This window comes from Herpailurus yagouaroundi, unplaced genomic scaffold (assembly GCF_014898765.1).
Source record: "Herpailurus yagouaroundi ecotype Mexico unplaced genomic scaffold, PumYag 187, whole genome shotgun sequence".
NCBI classification, from domain to species: Eukaryota; Metazoa; Chordata; class Mammalia; order Carnivora; family Felidae; genus Herpailurus; species Herpailurus yagouaroundi.
Window position 1 is genome coordinate 5,648,121 of NW_024412418.1, and position 16,773 is coordinate 5,664,893.

Consider the following 16,773-nt stretch of genomic DNA (forward strand, 5'->3'; position numbering starts at 1 on the left):
CGATCTTCTGCACGACATATCATAGTGAAACTGGCAAAATACAAGGATAAAGAGAAAATTCTGAAAGCAGAAAGGGGTAAACGTGCCCTCACATATAAAGGGAGACCTATAAGACTCGTGACTGATCTCTCTTTTGAAACTTGGCAGGCCACAAAGAGTTGGCACGAGATTTTCAGTGTGCTAGACAGAAAAAATATGCAGCCGAGAATCCTTTATCCAGCAAGCCTGTCATTTAGAATAGAAGGAGAGATAAAGGTCTTCCCAAACAAACAAAAACTGAAGGAATTTGTCACCACTAAACCAGCCCTACAAGAGATCCTAAGGGGGACCCTGTGAGACAAAGTACCAGAGACATCACTACAAGCATAAAACATACAGACATCACAATGACTCTAAACCCATATCTTTCTATAATAACACTGAATGTAAATGGATTAAATGCGCCAACCAAAAGACATAGGGTATCAGAATGGATAAAAAAAACAAGACCCATCTATTTGCTGTCTACAAGAGACTCATTTTAGACCTGAGGACACCTTTAGACTGAGAGTGAGGGGATGGAGAACTATTTATCATGCTACTGGAAGCCAAAAGAAAGCTGGAGTAGCCATACTTATATCAGACAAACTAGACTTTAAATGAAAGGCTGTAACAAGAGATGAAGAAGGACATTATATAATAGTGACAGGGTCTATCCATCAGGAAGAGCTAACAATTATAAATGTCTATGCGCCGAATACCGGAGCGCCCAAATATATAAAACAATTACTCATAAACACAAGCAACCTTATTGATAAGAATGAGGTAATTGCAGGGGACTTTAACACCCCACTTACAGAAATGGATAGATCATCCAGACACACGGTCAATAAAGAAACAAGGGCCCTGAATGAGACATTGGAACAGATGGACTTGACAGATATATTTAGAACTCTGCATCCCAAAGCAACAGAACATACTTTCTTCTCGAGTGCACATGGAACATTCTCCAAGATAGATCATATACTGGGTCACAAAACAGCCCTTCATAAGTTTACAAGAATTGAAATCATACCATGCATACTTTCAGACCACAATGCTATGAAGCTTGAAATCAACCACAGAAAAAAGTCTGGAAAACCTCCCAAAGCATGGAGGTTAAAGAACACCCTACTAACAAATGAGTGGGTCAACCAGGCAATTAGAGAAGAAATTAAAAAATATATGGAAACAAACGAAAATGAAAATACAACAATCCAAACGCTTTGGGACGCAGCGAAGGCAGTCCTGAGAGGAAAATACATTGCAATGCAGGCCTATCTCAAGAAACAAGAAAAATCCCAAATACAAAATCTAACAGAACACCTAAAGGAAATAGAAGCAGAACAGCAAAGGCAGCCTAAACCCAGCAGAAGAAGAGAAATAATAAAGATCAGAGCAGAAATAAACAATATAGAATCTAAAAAAACTGTAGAGCAGATCAACGAAACCAAGAGTTGGTTTTTTGAAAAAATAAACAAAATTGACAAACCTCTAGCCAGGCTTCTCAAAAAGAAAAGGGAGATGACCCAAATAGATAAAATCATGAATGAAAATGGAATGATTACAACCAATCCCTCAGAGATACAAACAATTATCAGGGAATACTATGAAAAATTATATGGCAACAAATTGGACAACCTGGAAGAAATGGACAAATTCCTGAACACTCACACTCTTCCAAAACTCAATCAGGAGGAAATAGAAACCTTGAACAGACCCATAACCAGCGAAGAAATTGAATCGGTTATCAAAAATCTCCCAACAAATAAAAGTCCAGGACCAGATGGCTTCCCAGGGGAGTTCTACCAGACGTTTAAAGCAGAGGTAATACCTATCCTTCTCAAGCTATTCCAAGAAATAGAAAGGGAAGGAAAACTTCCAGACTCATTCTATGAAGCCAGTATTACTTTGATTCCTAAACCAGACAGAGACCCAGTCAAAAAAGAGAACTACAGGCCAATATCCCTGATGAATATGGATGCCAAAATTCTCAATAAGATACTAGCAAATCGAATTCAACGGCATATAAAAAGAATTGTTCACCATGATCAAGTGGGATTCATTCCTGGGATGCAGGGCTGGTTCAACATTCGCAAATCAATCAACGTGATACATCACATTAACAAAAAAAAAGAGAAAAACCATATGATCCTGTCAATCGATGCAGAAAAGGCCTTTGACAAAATCCAGCACCCTTTCTTAATAAAAACCCTTGAGAAAGTTGGGATAGAAGGAACATACTTAAAGATCATAAAAGCCATCTATGAAAAGCCCACAGCTAACATCATCCTCAACGGGGAAAAACTGAGAGCTTTTTCCCTGAGATCAGGAACACGACAGGGATGCCCACTCTCACCGCTGTTGTTTAACATAGTGCTGGAAGTTCTAGCATCAGCAATCAGACAACAAAAGGAAATCAAAGGCATCAAAATTGGCAAAGATGAAGTCAAGCTTTCGCTTTTTGCAGATGACATGATATTATACATGGAAAATCCGACAGACTCCACCAAAAGTCTGCTAGAACTGATACATGAATTCAGCAAAGTTGCAGGATACAAAATCAATGTACAGAAATCAGTTGCATTCTTATACACTAACAATGAAGTAACAGAAAGACAAATAAGGAAACTGATCCCATTCACAATTGCACCAAGAAGCATAAAATACCTAGGAATAAATCTAACCAAAGATGTAAAGGATCTGTATGCTGAAAACTATAGAAAGCTTATGAAGGTAATTGAAGAAGATTTAAAGAAATGGAAAGACATTCCCTGCTCATGGATTGGAAGAATAAATATTGTCAAAATGCCAATACTACCCAAAGCTATCTACACATTCAATGCAATCCCAATCAAAATTGCACCAGCATTCTTCTCGAAACTAGAACAAGCAATCCTAAAATTCATATGGAACCACAAAAGGCCCCGAATAGCCAAAGGAATTTTGAAGAAGAAGACCAAAGCAGGAGGCATCACAATCCCAGACTTTAGCCTCTACTACAAAGCTGTCATCATCAAGACAGCATGGTATTGGCACAAAAACAGACACATAGACCAATGGAATAGAACAGAAACCCCAGAACTAGACCCACAAACGTATGGCCAACTCATCTTTGACAAAGCAGGAAAGAACATCCAATGGAAAAAAGACAGTCTCTTTAACAAATGGTGCTGGGAGAACTGGACAGCAACATGCAGAAGGTTGAAACTAGACCACTTTCTCACACCATTCACAAAAATAAATTCAAAATGGATCAAGGACCTGAATGTGAGACAGGAAACCATCAAAACCCTAGAGGAGAAAGCAGGAAAAGACCTCTCTGACCTCAGCCGTAGCAATCTCTTACTCGACACATCCCCAAAGGCAAGGGAATTAAAAGCAAAAGTGAATTACTGGGACCTTATGAAGATAAAAAGCTTCTGCACAGCAAAGGAAACAACCAACAAAACGAAAAGGCAACCAACAGAATGGGAAAAGATCTTTGCAAATGACATATCGGACAAAGGGCTAGTATCCAAAATCTATAAAGAGCTCACCAAACTCCACACCCGAAAAGCAAATAACCCAGTGAAGAAATGGGCAGAAAACATGAATAGACACTTCTCTAAAGAAGACATCCGGATGGCCAACAGGCACATGAAAAGATGTTCAGCGTCGCTCCTTATCAGGGAAATACAAATCAAAACCACACTCAGATATCACCTCACGCCAGTCAGAGTGGCCAAAATGAACAAATCAGGAGACTATAGATGCTGGAGAGGATGTGGAGAAACGGGAACCCTCTTGCACTGTTGGTGGGAATGCAAATTGGTGCAGCCGCTCTGGAAAGCAGTGTGGAGGTTCCTCAGAAAATTAAAAATAGACCTACCCTATGACCCAGCAATAGCACTGCTAGGAATTTATCCAAGGGACACAGGAATACTGATGCATAGGGGCACTTGTACCCCAATGTTCATAGCAGCACTCTCAACAATAGCCAAATTATGGAAAGAGCCTAAATGTCCATCAACTGATGAATGGATAAAGAAATTGTGGTTCATATACACTATGGAATACTACGTGGCAATGAGAAAAAATGAAATATGGCCTTTTGTAGCAACGTGGATGGAACTGGAGAGTGTGATGCTAAGTGAAATAAGCCATACAGAGAAAGACAGATACCATATGGTTTCACTCTTATGTGGATCCTGAGAAACTTGACAGGAACCCATGGGGGAGGCGAAGGAAAAAAAAAAAAAAAAAAAAAGAGGTTAGAGTGGGAGAGAGCCAAAGCATAAGAGACTGTTGAGAACTGAGAGCAAACTGAGGGTTGATGGGGGGTGGGAGGGAGGAGAGGGTGGGTGATGGGTATTGAGGAGGGCACCTTTTGGGATGAGCACTGGGTGTTGTATGGAAACCAATTTGACAATAAATTTCATATATAAATTAAAACAAAACAAAACAAAACAAAACAAAAAAATAAATAAATAAAAAATAAAATAATTATAAAAAAAAAAAAAAAAAAAAAAGGAAATGCATTTCAAAACCATAATGAAATACCACTTCAGACCCATTAAGGTAACTATTAAGAGATACACACACACACACACACACCACACAAATGTAAGAGAGACTATGGAGAACATGGCATAATTGTGCATTACTGGTGAGAATGGCAAATGATGTGGCTCCTATGGAAAATGTTATTGTAGTTACTCAAAAACTTAAAGATTAATTATATGATCTAGCAATTTTACTTTTAGGTATATATCCAAAGAAATGGAAATCAGGAATTCAAACAAATATTTCTACACTCATCTCCATGGTGGTATTCACAACAATCAGTAAGGAGAAGCAACCAAAGAATCCACAGATAGATACATGTATCAAAAAAATGAGACATATGGACACAGTGAAATATTATTCAGCCTTAAATATGAGGGAAATTCTGACACATGCCAAAACATTCATTAACCTACAATACATTATTCTAAGTGAAATAAGGCAGTCACAAAAGGACAGATATTGTATGCTTCCACTTACATGTGTTACTTATGGCATCAAATTAACAGAATGTAGAATGGCGGATGCCTAGGACTCAGGGAAGGGTAATGGCAAATTAATATTTAACAGGTGTCCAGTTTCAGTTTGGGAAGATGAAGAGGTATTGGAGTCGAATGGTGTTGATGTTGTTATAACATCATTCATTAAAGTGAATTAACTTAATGCCACCAAACTGTGAACTTAAAAATGGTTAAATCGTAAATCTGTTAGGTATACATGCCACAATTTTAAAGCTAAATTTATAAACTAAGGTAACTTCCATAAGCAGTAAATTAAGTATACCTGTAAAAATCAGTCAAGGGTTTCACACACAAAGAAAAAAAAAGGATGAAAATATGACAGCATATACCTAAAACATGGCTGGGAGGGGAATAAAAATTTAGTTTTCTACAAAGGGTTAAAACTTAAGTGACCATTAACTTAATATAGACAGCTAGAAGCCTAAATGTTATATATAAACCTAATGATAAACACACATCTAAAACTGGTAATAAAGATGGAAAAAATAAAGAGAGGGAAATCCAAGTATATCACTAAAGAAAGCCAACAAACCATGACAGAAGGGAGCAGAAGAAAGGAACAGAGAAGAATCACAAAAACAATCACAAAACAAGTAACAAAATGGCAATAACTACCTACTGTCAGAAATGAAAGAGGACAAATGATAACCAATAGCACAGAAATACAAAGGATTATAAGAGAATATTATGAAAAATTTATGCCAACAAATTGGACAACCTAGAAAAGGTGGATAAATCCCTAGACACATATAACCTCCCACAACCAAATCAGGAGGAAATAGAAAATTTGAACAGACTAATTACAAGCAATGAAGTTGAATCAGTAATCAAAACACTCCCAACAAACAAAAGTCCAGGACCAGGTGACTTCACAGGTGAATTCTATCACACATTTAAAGAAGAGTTAAGGGGCGCCTGGGTGGCACAGTCGGTTAAGCGTCCGACTTCAGCCAGGTCACGATCTCGCGCTCCGTGAGTTCGAGCCCCGCGTCAGGCTCTGGGCTGATGGCTCAGAGCCTGGAGCCTGTTTCTGATTCTGTGTCTCCCTCTCTCTCTGCCCCTCCCCCGTTCATGCTCTGTCTCTCTCTGTCCCAAAATAAATAAATAAATAAATAAAGGTTGAAAAAAAAAAAAAATAAGAGTTAATACAGGGGATCCTGGATGGCTCAGTCCATTAGGCGTCTGCTTCGGCCCAGGTCAGGGTTTCGCACTTCCTAAGTTTGAACGCTGGGGCTCTGTGCTGACAGTTCTCAGCCTGGAGCCTGTTTCAGATTCCGTTTCTCCTGATCTCTCTCTGCCCCTCACCCATTCGCCTTCTGTCTTTCTCTCAAAAATGAATAAACATTAAAAAAAATTTTTTTAAAGAAAAGTTAATACTTATTTTTCTCAAACGACTCCAAAAAACAGAAAAAGAACGACAGCTTTCAAAGTCATTCTATGAGGCCAGCATTACCCTCATACCACAACCAGATAAAGACACTATAAAAAACATATCTGCAGGTCAATATCCCTGATAACCATAGATGCAAAAATCTTCAACAAAACATTAGCAATCCTGATCTAACAATAAATAAATAAATAAATAAATAAATAAATAAATAAATAAATAAATCACTTAGAAAATCATTCTGTATGATCAAGTGGTTCAACATTCATAAATCAATCCACAATACATCACAACAGGAGAAAGGATAAAAACCATGTGATCATTTAAATAGATGCAGAAAAAGGATTTGACAAAGTGCCACATTCATTCATGATAAAAACCCTCAACAAAGTATATTTAAAGGGAGCATACCTTAACATAATAAAGGCCTTACATGAAAAATCCACAGCTAACATCATACCCTATGGTGAAAAATGGAGAGCTTATCCCCTAAGATCATGAACAAGAAAAGGATGTCCACTCTCACCACTTGTATTCAATATAGCACTGAAAGTCATAGCCACAGAAATCAAAAACAAAAAGAAAAAAAAAAGGATCCAAATTGGTAAGGAAGAAGTAAAACTTTCACTATTTGCAGATGATAGTCATTATACATATGAAAACCCTAAAGACTCCACTAAAAAAACTACTAGAACTAATAAACTAATTCACTAAAGTTGCAGGATACAAAATCAATGTACAGGAACCGGTTGCATTTCTATACACTAATAATGAAGTATCAGAAATAGAAATTAAGGAAACGGCCTCATTTACAACTGCATCAAAAATAATAAAATACCTAGGAATAAACTCAACCCACGAGGTAAAATACCTGTACTCTTAAAACTATATAATACTGATGAAAAAATTGAAGAAATGTTAAGATATTTCATGCTCATGGATGGGGAGAAGAAATATTGTTTAAATGTCCATACTACCCAAAGCAACCTACACATTTAATACAATCAGTATCAAAATACCAACAGCACTTTTCACAGAACTAGAACAAGTCTTGTACAGAACCACAAGAGACCCACATTAGCAAAAGCAATCTTGAAAAAAAAGGGACAAAACCAGATGTATCACAAGCCCAGATATGAAGATATACTACAAAGCTGTAGCAATGAAAACAGTTTAATACTGGCGCGCACACACACACACACACACACACACACACACACACACACACACAACCAACCATATATGTTGGTTCTATATCAATATATATGTTATGTTCTATATCAATAGAACATAATAAAGAGCCCAGAAATAAACCCATGATTATTTGGGCGATTAATCTACAAGAAAGGAGGCAAGAATATGCAATGGAAAAAAGAGAGTCTCTTCAACAATGGTGCTAGAAACTCGGCAGAAACTACATGCAAAAGAATGAAACCAGACCACTTTCTTACACCATACACAAAAATAAACTCAAAATGGGTTAAAGATCTAAATGTGAGACCTGAAACCAAAAAACACCCTAGAAGAGAGCAATGGCAGTAAATTTTTCTGGCATTGACTGTAGCAACATTTTCTAGATATGTCTCCTGAGGCAAGGGAAACAAGCAGAAATCAACTAGTGACACAATATCAAAATAAAAATCTTCCGCACAGGGAAAGAAACGATCAACAAAACTAAAAGACAACCTCTGAATGAGAAAAGATACTTGCAAATGACATATCCAATAATAGGTTAGTATCCAAAATATATAAAGCGCTTACACAACTCAACACCCAAAAAACAAATAATCCAAATAAAAATAGGCGGAAGACATGAACGGACATTTGTCCAAAGAAGACATCCAGATGGCCAATAGACACATGAAAAGATGCTAAACATCACTTATCATCAGGCCGATGCAAATCGAAACCACGAAGAGATATAACCTCACACCTATCGGAATGGCTAAAATCAAAACAAAAGAAACAAGTGTTGGCAAGGATGTGGAGAAAAGGGAATGCTGTGCACTGTTGGTGAGAATGCAAACTGGTGCAGCCACTCTGGAAAACAGTATAGAGGCTCCTCAAAAAATTAAAAATAGAATTGCCATATGACTCAGTACTATTTCCACTACTGGCTATTTACATGAAGAACACAAAAACACTAATTTGCAATGATATATTTACCCCTGTGTTTATTGCAGCATTATTTACAATATCCAAATTATGGAAGTGTCCATTGACAGATGAATGGATACACATGTGGTATGTGTATACAATGGAATATTATTCAGTCATAAAAAAGAATGAAATCTTGCCACTTGCAACACATAGATGGTATGTGTGTTAGAGGGTATAATGCTAGGTGATATAAGTTAGAGAAAGACAAAAACCATATGATTTCACTTATATGTGGAATTCGAGAAAGAAAACAAAAATGAGTAATGGGAAAAAAGAGATAAAAAAGATGGACTCTTTAATACAGAGAAATGATGGTTACCAGAGGAGAGGTGAGTGGGACAAGGGGTGAAACAGGTAAAGGGGATTAAGAGTACACTTATCGTGACAAGCATTGAGCAATGTATACAATTGTTGAACCACAACATTATACACCTGAAACTAATATAACACTGTGTCTTAACACTGGAATTAAAAAAATATATATATATATATATATATATATATATATATAAATTGTTATATATATAAAAATTGTTTAAAGAACTAGGTTCATGATGTGAACATAAATTATAGCACAATACCTAGAGTGTATGCAAAAATACACCTGGGTAATTTGTCCAAAAGTAGATATGTCATCCAAAAACAAAACTACTAAATTAAAATCTCCGGAGTTGTGCCCTGATAATCTGCATTTTACAAGAACTCTTTTTTTTTTATTTTTTTTAATGTTTATTTATTTTTGAGAGAGCACAAGTGAGGAAGGAGCAGAGAGAGAGGGAGACACAGAATCTGAAGCAGGCTCCAGGGTCTGAGATATCAGCACAGAGCCCGATGCGAGGCTCTAAATCATGAACTGCAAGATCACGACCTGAGCCAAAGTTGGCACTCAACCGACAGAGCCACCCATGCGCCCCAAGAACTCTAAATTCTCACAGTACATTGAACTTTGACAATCAATTAGACATACATAAACCTAAATAGGATATTTTTTAAATGATATATAATTCCCTACCTGGATCTTTATTCATAGTGTCTGTATGTTACAACAAACGCACTTGTAACAAATAGCGTTCATGTGTCTCTGCACCATAGAAATTATCTTTTTATCTCTTTTTCCATTAAAAAGACAAACATATTTTATGAAGTTATGGATATCTCTCAAAGTTACTTTTTTCCACGAGAACTTCCTCAAGGCATTTTTGACCTCCAAATTTCTGAGTGCACACATTTAAGAAGTTTAACAAGGGAGTCACCATGGTGACACCACGGTATACAACACAGCCACGACTTAATCAGTGGAAAAGATGGTGATTGGGTACAAATATATAAATATGCAGAACACAATACTAAGACCACCACAGTGACATGAGAGACACAAATGGACACAGTTCTGTCTTCCCTCCAAGCTATCAGTCCTCAGGAAGCATATAATGACCACCAAGAAGACTTTCAGGAGGAAAATTTTAACAGGCAGATGAACCCACTGTTGACAGCAACAAAAAAGACCAAGGGTATAATTGTGTCCATGCAGACAAGTTTCAACAAAGGGTTTATATCACACACGAATGGTCTATGACATTGGAGCCACCTGCACGCAGCCACACTGTGAAGAGGACCTAAATGGTTGTAAGGACAAAGCCTCTACTACATGTCACCTGAAAGAGGAAGTCATATCCCTGTCACTCGTGATGATGTCATGGTGCCGGGGTTTGCAGATGGCCACATGGATGCTCAGCAAAGACTTAAGTCATGTACTTCCTCAGAGAGATGGTTTTCTTACAGCAAAAGTGCCAGGCAACATTTTACGGGTCATGGAGGAAGAATAGCAGACTTCTAGAAGGGAGAAGTCACACAGGCGGAAAACAGAAGCAGTACCCAAGGGCAGGAGAGATGACCTGTTAAATGTCAAGACCTGCTCGGGGATAACAGTTCTCAGCACTCGGAAGCAGTAAACTTCCTAAATTAATAACTGACTTTTGTTTTGTAACCAAACTATTTTAAACCTGTTTAACTTCATTCTAAACTTATTTTAATGTTAAACTTATATGATTTATCTTATTTACATGTAAACTTATTTTAAACTTGAATTCAAAACATAAATATGCAAGACAAGGCATAAATCTGAAAAAGAAGAGAAATGAGAGACCACTAGTCTCATCACATGTCAAAATGTGTTATATATCATGAAAATTATATTGTGTGTCATTTGGGACATGAATAAAGAGATCAATGAAACAGAATCATCCTGAATTGGGTACACAAATGAGATGTTAGAATATAAGAGGATTTCTTGGGGCGCCTGGGTGGCGCAGTCGGTTAAGCGTCCGACTTCAGCCAGGTCACCATCTCGCGGTCTGTGAGTTGGAGCCCCTCGTCAGGCTCTGGGCTGATGGCTCAGAGCCTGGAGCCTGTTTCCGATTCTGTGCCTCCCTCTCTCTCTGCCCCTCCCCGTTCATGCTCTGTCTCTCTGTCCCAAAAATAAATAAACGTTGAAAAAAAAATTAAAAAAAAAAAAAAGAATATAAGAGGATTTCAAATCAATGGTAAAAAGATAATTATGTGACCATAAAAAAAAATTACTAAAATTAAGAAACACAACTAAAATTCAATCCTTATTTAACTCCTATATCAAAATAAGTTCCCAATGGATCAACAGTTTTAATATAGAACCAAAAAAAGAGCTTAAAAATTAAGTGCTAAAAAACAGTTGAAGAATACTTTGGTATGAATGAAGTGAGGAAAGTCTTTTTAAGCAAGATACAAACAAAAATATATATATTAAATATAAAATGTAAGACAAAATTGTTTACATGACAGAAGTATTCTACATAGTATAAAAAAAGTTAAGGGGTGCCTGGATGGCTCAGTTGGTTAAGCGTTCAACTCTTGATTTTGGCTCAGGTCATGATCTCAGTTTGTGGGTTCGAGCCCTGGGACTGGACTCTGCACTGCTTGGGATACTCTCTCTCTCTTCCTCTTTCTCACTGACCCTCCCCTGTTTGCTCTCAATCTCTCTCAAAATAAATAAATGAACTTAAAAAAATAGAATAAAAAAGTTAAAAATATCACAAGCCAGAAAAATAATAATTACTTACACAATAGTAAAATGGATCACATCTTTAGTGCATAAAAATCAGCAAGGAAAATACCAGAGAAAGATATTAGTAGACTATCCACAGAAAACTAAATACATACCATATTAAATATGAGAAAATGCTCCAACTCAATTATATCAAAAGATTTTGAAAGAAAAAGGATTTTGGTTAAACTATCAAAATGAAATAAAATACCTTTAATCAGATTGTTCTATTCCTTAAATATTTATTAGGTACAGGTGGTTGAGAATGTGGAAAGAACTTACGGACTGTGAGCAGCAGTGTGGCTGTTAGTAGAACCTCAGTTTGGTAATAACTACAAATATTGACATTTAACTCCCTGATCACGGACTCAAACACACATATCAATAATTCCTCTCCTAGCAACTCATATTTTCACCTCTTCAAAGACATGCATTTATTGCAAAATTCTTTGTCATACAAAAAGGTTAGGAACAATCTGAAGGGAAATGCATACATTAATTTTAGTATATATTTATAAGGGTGTATTACCTAGTACAAAAAAAAAAGCTAAGAATTAGATCTTCATGGACTGGTATGGAATATCTTCAACGTTGCAGATAATTTCACTTACATGTAAAATCTAAAAATCAAATAAACAGAAACAGACTCAAATACACAGAAAAAAAGTGATGATTACCGCGGGGATGGGCGAAATAGGTAAAGGTGATTAAGAAGTACAAACTTCCACTTATAAAATATATAAGTCAAAGGGTACAGTACAACATAGGAAATACAGTAAATACTGTTGTAAAACCTTTGTGTGGTGACAGATGGTAACTGTACTTATCATGGTGAGCTTTCTGTCATGCCTGTAACTGTCAGAGCACTATGTTGTACACATGAACCTAATAAAGTATGTCAACTATACTTCAATTAAATAAGAAAATAAAAACTATATAAAAACTATTGCAAAATGGAAATCTTATTTTTTAAAAATTGTGCATAGTAAAAGCAATCATTTACATATACAGAAAAAACACACATATGTGTATTTGCATTTGCACATGCATTTGTAAAGATTATTACCTGATTAATTTGAAGAAACTGATTAAGTGATGCCTCTAAGGGGGAGGACTAGAGACCGTGTTGAGAGATAAGTAGGAAATTTATCCTATTCTGTAAGGTTTTCATTTTTGCTATTATAACCTGTTACACTTCAACTTTTCTTATATAAGACAACTGAGGGGCGCCTGGGTGGCGCAGTCGGTTAAGCGTCCGACTTCAGCCAGGTCACGATCTCGCGGTCCGTGAGTTCGAGCCCCGCGTCCAGCTCTGTGCTGACAGCTCAGAGCCTGGAGCCTGTTTCAGATTCTGTGTCTCCCTCTCTCTCTGCCCCTCCCCCGTTCATGCTCTGTCTCTCTCTGTCCCAAAAATAAATAAACGTTGAAGAAAAAAAAATTAAAAAAAAAGACAACTGAAATTTAATAAAGAAGACATCTTATACATCATTAAATATTTTAAATAGTATAACAAAAACAATTCTATGACAAGAATCTAATTAAAAATAATACTAAGTCTCAGAAAATATATAAAATATAAGTGCATAAATGATTAAAACTTAGTGTAATCGTATAAAAATTTCCTCACAAATTCATTACCTCTTATGGATTCGTTGCTGGAAAGCCATTACTCATTCCTAAGTGAAGAGATCTACAATATGATATAGACCTTACATTCTAGCAGGGAGGGACACTTATTACAGCACAGTCATCTACTTCGTTCGTTAATTATAATTTTCATAAATTCTTTGAAGAAAGGAAAGTCAGAATCAGATTTTAGAAGACTTCTGAATTCTAAAGAAATGAACCCTAATGTCAAGTAACTCTCTTCATGGTGGATGATGTGCTCATTTACTACAATATGTGACATTTCTCCTCCAGAGTTTCTTCATAGCATTTGTCATCTCAGAATTTCTCAGAGTGTAGATCAGGGGGTTCAGCATGGGGGTTATGACTGTATAAAACACACTCAATGATTTGTCAATAGGGAAGGTCTTAGCAGGTCTCACATACATGAAAATACATGGCACAAAGAAGAAGACCACCACAGTGATGTGGGAACCACAGGTCTGGAGGGCTTTCCGCCTCCCTTCCGGACTAAGGTTCTTTAGAGAGTGCAAGATGACACCATAAGAGATGAGCAAGAGCACAAACACAATTGTGCAGATCAGTCCTCCGTTGGCCGCCACTAACAGGCCAATGACATGGGTGTCAGTACAGACCAGTTTCAGTAATGGGTACATGTCACAGAAAAAATGATCAATGACATTGGGACCGCAGAATGGGAGCCTATAAATAGTGCTAAGTTGAATTACTGAATGCATAAAACCCCCAACCCAGGACCCTACCAGGAGCACAACACACACCCATTGCCTCATGACAATCAAATAATGCAAGGGCTTACAGATGGCCACATAGCGGTCATAGGCCATCACCAGCAGAAGAAAGACCTCTGATCCACCAAAAAAGTGCTCTGTAAATAGCTGGGTCATACAAGCATGGAAGGATATGGTATTTTCCCCAAAGAACAAATTTGAAATCAGTTCAGGAGAAATAGAAGAGGAATAAATGACATCCATAAATGATAAGCTAGCAAGAAAAAAGTACATAGGTGAGTCCAGGGTCTTACTAAAAGAAACAGTCAAGACAATGAGCAGGTTGCCCACCATGGTCAAAATATAGAAGAGCAAGAACATAATAAAAAGTACTTTCTGTTCCTTTGGATTCTGTGTGAGGCCCAAGAGGACAAAGTCAGTCACATTGTTCTTTGGTTCCATTTACTTAGTTCTTCTATTCCTTATAGGTGCTGCCTTCAGTTATTAGAAACAGTTTTGCCTTTAAAACAAAGGGGAAAAGTTTTAAGTGCATTATAAGCTTAATCTTTTTTATTTATCCAATTCAAAATGGACATGGAAGGGCGCCGGGGTGGCTCAGTTGGTTGAGCGTCCGACTTCGGCTCAGGTCATGATCTCCCAGTTTGTGGGTTCAAGTCCCATGTCGGGCTCTGTGCTCACAACTCACAGCCTGGAGCCTGCTTGGGATACTGTGTCTCCTTCTATCTCTGCCCTTCCCCCACTTGTGCTCTGTCTCTGTCTCTCAAAAACAAATAAATGTAAAAAAATTTTTTTTAAATGCACATGGAAAACTATTGATGTCAAACCTGTCAAAGACATTGATATCACCCAGTTGAATAAGACATAGTTTGTTACTCTCAGTGATTTCATACATAGGTGGCCAGACCATTACAGATCAATTTAATAAGTGTCACTATAAGTATAGTCACATAGATTATGGGCGCCCTGGGCCAGAACACATTAATCACCATGGGATCTGGGAGGGCTTCCCAGAGAAAGCAGTACTTTAGCTGAGTTTTAAAGGACAAAGGAGAGAACAAGAGAGGAGGAAAGAGAATTCCATGAAAGACACACACACCTAAAGTCATGCATAAAGTATGCTTCCTAAGTGAAGAATCACTTAAGGTAATTTACATATTCAAAGTGGAAGAAAAATTTATGAATGGTTCTCTGTATACAACTACCTAAATGACATTTCCAAATGGGTATCAATTAAGTATTAAGATAAATTTGGGGGCACCTGGGTGGCTCATTAGGTTAAGCGTCTGACTTCAACTCAGGTCATGATCTCATGGTTCGTGAGTTCGAGCCCCACACTGGGTTCTGTGCTGACTGTGTGGAGCCTGCTTGGGATTCTCTTTCTCTCCCTCTCTCTCTGTCCCTCCCAAGCTTGTGCTGTCTTTCACTCAAAAATAAATAAACATTAAAAAAATATAAATTTTTACTTTTCCACAATAAACCTATTCCTTCCTAGACGACCTCCATCTCATTACATGGCACAAAATATTTTGATGAGAGGAAATGTTAACACTGCAAGAAGAACATCTATTACTTGTTATGTACAACCATATATCACATGCTATTTCCATATTTACATAGACATTTTATATATATATGTATATATACACATGTATGTATATGTACATATACACACATACATATATATCTACATATGCACATATATAGAGAATCACATTCAGTGTATAACATTTTGTCTTTACAACTACAAGCACTGTTATCCCCACTTTATAGTTGAAAAAACAGGCTTGAATACTTAATTTTCTCAAAGTCATACACCCTTCCGTGACAGAAATGTAATTATAAACTTTGACTGACTTCAAATCTGTGATTCCAGAAGAAGTTTCCAACTTTTCAATTTTTTACAAACTCAAGTTTATAAGAATTTCCTGTATAATAAAGTAAGTCACACAATTGAAAAGCCTGGCTTCCTCCATTAACTCTTACAGACTTACCTTTTGAAGGCTTGTTCACAATCAGTGGGAGGACTTTTTAACTAACTCATAAAGTCCTGGAAATGCCTCTTCCATCCAGTGTGACCACTGAGGACAAAATCTGCATTAGTTCTTAAGAACTAATTTGACTTCACATGACTATGTCCATCCATTTTCTACACATTCTAATCACTTCAGAAAATTATTATTACTTGACTGTAGACCTATTTAAAAGGAATTCCATGATGCAAACAGAAAAACAAAAATTTTCCACATTAGGGTAATTCATCATGGCAAACAAACCTATCTGACATAAGAAGTCAGCAACAAGTTTTTTTAAAAGGGAAGCTGTTCTCTAGAAACTAACTTCTTTTCTAGTGACTTCAAAAAAGAAAAATCACTATTCCAATTTTCTGGCCATCTTATTCTGGTACTAGGGCAAAACTAATTGTACCAAGATCTCGAGAGGACATTCTTGAAATATTTATCAACCCTCCTAAAAGAGTTGTAAGAGTTCTGAAGAAAGTAGCATCTTCTCCCCAGTAGAGGCAAAGTCATTGGCCACTTTTTGCCTTCTAACCAGATACATCATCAAGTCGTGCAACTGCATTGTGTCCAAGACTGATTCTTGCTGTTTTCAACCAAATTTTAAAATTTGAAAAGGACATCTCTATGTAAAGATACTTTTAGACCTATCACATTATGGGGAAGTTGGACA

General features: G+C 36.9%; 1 protein-coding gene across 1 annotated transcript; it reads right to left on the reverse strand.

Annotated features, from left to right (window-relative positions):
- Positions 1 to 13,596: 13,596 nt before the first annotated feature.
- LOC121043862 (olfactory receptor 4A47) lies at positions 13,597 to 14,529 on the reverse strand. Its single transcript, XM_040495860.1, has one exon. It carries the CDS (start codon positions 14,524 to 14,526, stop codon positions 13,597 to 13,599), a length of 930 nt encoding a protein of 309 aa, XP_040351794.1. The 5' UTR covers positions 14,527 to 14,529.
- Positions 14,530 to 16,773: the final 2,244 nt, after the last annotated feature.